General features: G+C 36.5%; 1 protein-coding gene across 1 annotated transcript; it reads left to right on the top strand.

Moving 5' to 3' along the window:
- The first annotated feature begins 2,236 nt into the window (after positions 1–2,236).
- On the top strand, positions 2,237–4,279 carry SEF (HIT-type Zinc finger family protein). Its single transcript, XM_079007052.1, has 5 exons — positions 2,237–2,371; positions 3,184–3,304; positions 3,410–3,515; positions 3,600–3,706; positions 3,854–4,279. The coding sequence occupies exons 2-5, from the start codon at positions 3,200–3,202 to the stop codon at positions 4,055–4,057; spliced, it is 522 nt and encodes a 173-aa protein (XP_078863178.1). The 5' UTR covers positions 2,237–2,371; positions 3,184–3,199; the 3' UTR covers positions 4,058–4,279.
- The last annotated feature ends 775 nt before the right edge of the window (positions 4,280–5,054 follow it).

Below are 5,054 nucleotides of genomic sequence, written 5' to 3'. Positions count from 1 at the left end.
TGTCGTGAATTGGTGTGTGGATTGTCTAAAGAGCATTAGACATAAGCAAATGTTTGCTGCAACGTTCATGAGTGCTTACGAATATGATTTGAGCATTGGATTAAACCCACGCTCACTTGGATCACTCCATGAATTGTATCACGAGTGATTGGTGGGACGATAACATCTTATATTCTTGAAACCGAGATGTGTGAGTTGTATCTTGCAAATCGATTGCACATTGATAATATGTAAACGCACCAGTAACTTGGTGTTATAAAACATATTGTTGTGTGTGATTCGGTGAGTAAGTGCAAGCGAGCATTGAATCAAAGTTTATCCGTTCCTTTTATCCAAAGTAGGATAAAAGCGATATCTTTGGGCCCCTCGATGATTTAGTGATGACAAACGTAAATGCTCGACCGGGCTAGGGCTAATTTGATTTGTTCAAATAGTCAGTCGTCATAAATCGGGAATCGAGATATAGTACAAAGAGAATGATTAGAAATCATGTCTCACACGATATCTAGAATGGAGGAATATATGATCCCTTATCTAAGGACACGCGTATCTGATAGGATCAGAGTTGACAACGTCTTTGGAAAGCTACGATTGCAGTCAGGATCTGAAGTCATACGCATAATAGTTATTAGACTTATCCAAGTGGGAGACTGTTGGATTAGTGTCTAAGTCCATAACTATTTTGGTATGTACTTGACCCGATTGTGCATGGTCCTTTTGGGTTGCCTTCACCAAAGCAACTTGATAGGATGAATTATGAAGAGAAAGGATTAAATATGATTTATTAATATATTATGAGAATAATATATTAAAGGAGAAATCATATTGTTTAATTAATATTAGTTAAGAATTAATTGGTAATTAGTTTTATGACTAAAAGAGATTAATTAAACTAAAGGGACTGGAATTGTAATTATAAGATAATTACAATTTGGGCTATGGATTGTCTTAAATTAAGGAGTGGACAAATTCTATGGGGAAACCCATAAGGAAATCGTCCAAGGCCTTAATTAATGGACTCCATGGGTTGCTTAGGGCTTAAGCATCCAATTTAGGGTTTCCTTGTTAGATAACCCTAATAGCCTCCTATATATATAGATCCCTTATGACCTAAAAACGTGGCTAAGACTTCTCTAGGGTTTGTGGACGTTTTTGGGCAGCCTCCATCCTCTCTCCTCTTCATCCTCTTGCTTTTGGTGTTTGTGAACCATTAGAGGAGTGACATTTGTGACTCTAAGGTTTCTAAATTCAATACAAGGAGGAATTGGGATTGTTATTGCTACATAACAATCAAGGTAATATCTTAAACCCATCAACACAGTCCCAAAACCCATCAACAAACTCCATCGAACAAGCCCTAAGAATTCCTCTCTCACATAAAGATATAGACGAGTTCTCACCAAACACCAGAAAACCCCTCATCAATTGAAGGATTCAGAGAGTAATGTATCTGACATTTCAGTTGACGACATTTATTCGATGATTCGGGTTCTTATGTTATCTGATTTTGACGGAAAAAGACCAGACTGATTTTGGTGATGATGTTTTACAACAAGATTGTGAAGGTGAAAGGGCCTAGATGCAAAAAGGAAATAAGATGTTGGATGGATGGATTAAATACTTTTTGAATAATGGAGGAAGAGAGCCTTTGAGATTGGCACATTTGCTTTTGGCTAAGTCTGCATTTGTTTCGGTGGGTGGTGGTGGTGACGGAGTTGAGTTTCCTTCCACCGTCGACGAGTTTCTAAGGAATGATCCGCCTTCAGATTAAGGTTAATTTCGATTGAAATTGATTTGTTATAGTGCTTCTCTTGGTTGTGGTTGCAAATCCATTGAAGATGAAAGTTTAAGCCCTAAATGTAAGGATTGATTAACAGATTGATGGTTGTGGTGGTTCACGATAGTGGTTAGGGGTTATGATTTTTAAAAGTAACCAGACACCATGTGTTGACCAAACAACCACATCAATTTCAACTAATTACATGGCATAATTGACATGTTATTTTAGGTTAGGAGACCAAATAAGCATGTCGATATCCATTTTATGCGCCGATAAAATCAAGAAATAAGACTGATTTGACAAATTCCAAAAACATTGGGGTGCAATGTCATTTTCCTTTTTTAAAATGGGTCAAAACGCAACTTTTCATAAATAAAGAGGACCTGATTTTCAATAGCTTTTGGCTTTTTAAAGTTAAAATTACCAAAATACCCCCGTTCTCCCCAAATAGGAATGCCCTCGTTCCCGTTGTTAGGCTCATTCCCCAAACACGCTCCTTCACAACGTTCATCAGTGAGAAGAGCTGCGACCCTGCTCCGATATCCGCTCCAGACTTCCTATCGCCGGCGCCGGCTACTGCGCCTTCATCCGGTAATTCTGACTTTCTTTATCCGGTTACTCCTCCTGGATCGATACATGATGTTTGATTTCTAGAGCTCAATTCTTGTTCCTAATTTCTAGTTTGGAATCCCACTTTCTTTTTCTGGTTATGCACACCTCGTGATAAGCTGATGATTTTTTTTTTGAATCGACAAAGCACTTAAATTTAAAGCACATTGATCTTATTTATTTTGCCATCGATGAAGCTTATAATCTGATTTTGTTGATATAGTTTGGTGATTATCCGGTTTCATGTTAATAGTAAGCACTTATCTTTGGTGTTATAATCTGATAATGTTGATATAGTTTGGGCTGTTGTTTTAAAAACCACTTAATAAACCTCTTAATCATCCATATGCCTGATCCAGTAAGATAAAAGAATTGTGTGCATCTGTTATTTTAGTAAAATTTGAATGAGCCTATCTGATTCAATAAGCTAACTATCTAAAAGACATATATCACCACAGTCCCAAAAGAAAAACCACTTCATAATGCTTCTTAGTACCAAATAAAAGACTTATTTAAAAGCAACAAACAAATCATCAGGAATGGTCAACACAACTACATAACATTAGAAGTGAAGCACATTGTTTAATGTCAATTTATAAAGCCACGTGTCCATTTGAGATACAAGAAAATATGGTTAACATGTTAAGGCCATGAAAATTTACATGTAAGACAAGAAAGTGGTTTTGAACCATGGAAACTGTTGATACAGATACATGAGTAGATCCAAGAGTTTGACAAAGTTATATTATTATTAACTAGTGAAGCACATTTTTTGCTACTTTGTTAATTTGTAGAGCAAAGAAAAAGCAAATGGATGATGAGATTTCAAACTCACTCCGTCGCATGTCGACTCGAGCGCGTAAAGTCGCGCCCAAAATGGCAGCTGCACTTGCCAGCACTGATAATCGAACACAGGTCCTTACTTGGAATTTAATTTCTTCTTTTCTACAAAAATTAATATTTAATCAATATGATTGAGATGAGAGTGTAAATTCTACTTACTATTACTATTACTATTAGGCAATTCTCGCACGTCTTGAAGCACTTGAGAATGACAATCCTGGAGCCGAAATGGTTGAACCTAATGATGATGATGATGCATCCCTTGATGAAGATGATGATCAAGGTCATATTAGTTTTCATTGTATTATTATTATTATTATTGTTTTTAATTCTCTTTAATTATACGTTGTATCTTTACCATTTGTAGTGTTCCACAAAAAGCAATCGAAAGGAACGAAACGTAAAACTCGCCAGGCGAAAGCACTCGAGACCGCAAAGAAAGCCCCGAGAACATTCCTTGAGCTCTTGCATGACGTGAGTAGATTACATTACATTTCATTTCCTCCTTTTTATTATTTTTGTTTGTTACAACTTACACAGGATACAGACAGACAGACAGGCTTTTTAGGGCTATTTTTTTTATTATGAGGATGAGGGAGATGTGTTGTGTTTTGATAATAGGCAAACTTGGAATCCTTGGGTCCTCATGTGCCAACATATCTAAGAGCAGCGGTTGGGCCGCCAAGCTCCGGCAGCCGCCGCCACTTCTGCACTGTTTGTGGGTTTTCAGCCAAGTATACATGCGTCAGATGTGGGATGCGTTTCTGTGCTGTTCGATGCCAGAATATTCACAATGATACACGTTGTCTCAAATTTGTTGCGTAGAATGAGAGAGTAGTAAATGACCATTTTGCCCTTCTGATGCTGAAAGTATATCACTATATGTATATGTGTATGCATATGGAATTACTTCCTCTAGATCTCTTTTTCATTGTTTATGATCTTGCCTATGTTGATGAGATGAGAGAGGTATAGAGCATTCTATTGAGGACTCGGTTTTTCAATGGAGTTTGATATTATAAGTAGGGACATTTTTTTTTGGTTCAATGGTGTTTTTGTTGGTGAAATGAAGAAAATACGAAAAGGAAACCACATCAAAGACATGAAAGAAAGCAAGATGAGTTTATTTCAAAGAGGTGATTTGCGTGTTCTGATTTCATTTGATCTAATGAAACTAAGACCAATATAAATGCCCGACAAAAAACAGTGTTTTATACTGCCCAAAAAGGTGGGACATGTCATTCTTCTTGATGCCCAATTTATGCGAAAAACCTATATTCCTTCCTAATCCTTGTTATCACTTGGAATTTGTCCTACTATACCTTCCTCTTCGCATAAATGGAGCGATATAAATACACAAACTAATAGTATTTCTCCTCATAGCTTTACTTATACATAGGGGCAAACTTGAAACTTAAAACATATCAACTTTATGTATATTTTTGGTTTAAATATTTTATTGTCCTTGGGAAGATTTTGTGATTGATGTGTGTTTTTAAGATTGGCACAGAACCATGAGAAATTTGTTAATGCAACAAAATAATAGGACTGATTGTAATACTAGGTAGAGAAAGAAAGGTGGGCTTGAAAGCATCTTGAATGCACTCGTGGTTATTTTTGTGAAAGAGTTTACTGGGTCGCGATCCAACCATTTCAACCGGTCGAGTCAATATGGGTTTTAAAACATTGGTATCTTTCTTTTTCCTCAGTCATCAATGTAGCTACAGATTTTTTTTAAACGAAATATATTTTAATTTAATTATCATCGTACAATGAGTGACATGACAAACGGACAACAAGCTGCGCCGCTAAGCCTTTTTGT

This window comes from Lactuca serriola, chromosome 6 (assembly GCF_051521515.1).
Source record: "Lactuca serriola cultivar US96UC23 chromosome 6, Lser_US96UC23_V15, whole genome shotgun sequence".
NCBI lineage: Eukaryota > Viridiplantae > Streptophyta > Magnoliopsida > Asterales > Asteraceae > Lactuca > Lactuca serriola.
Note: the sequence above shows the minus strand (reverse complement) of the source record. Positions and strands in the feature narration are given on the sequence as shown.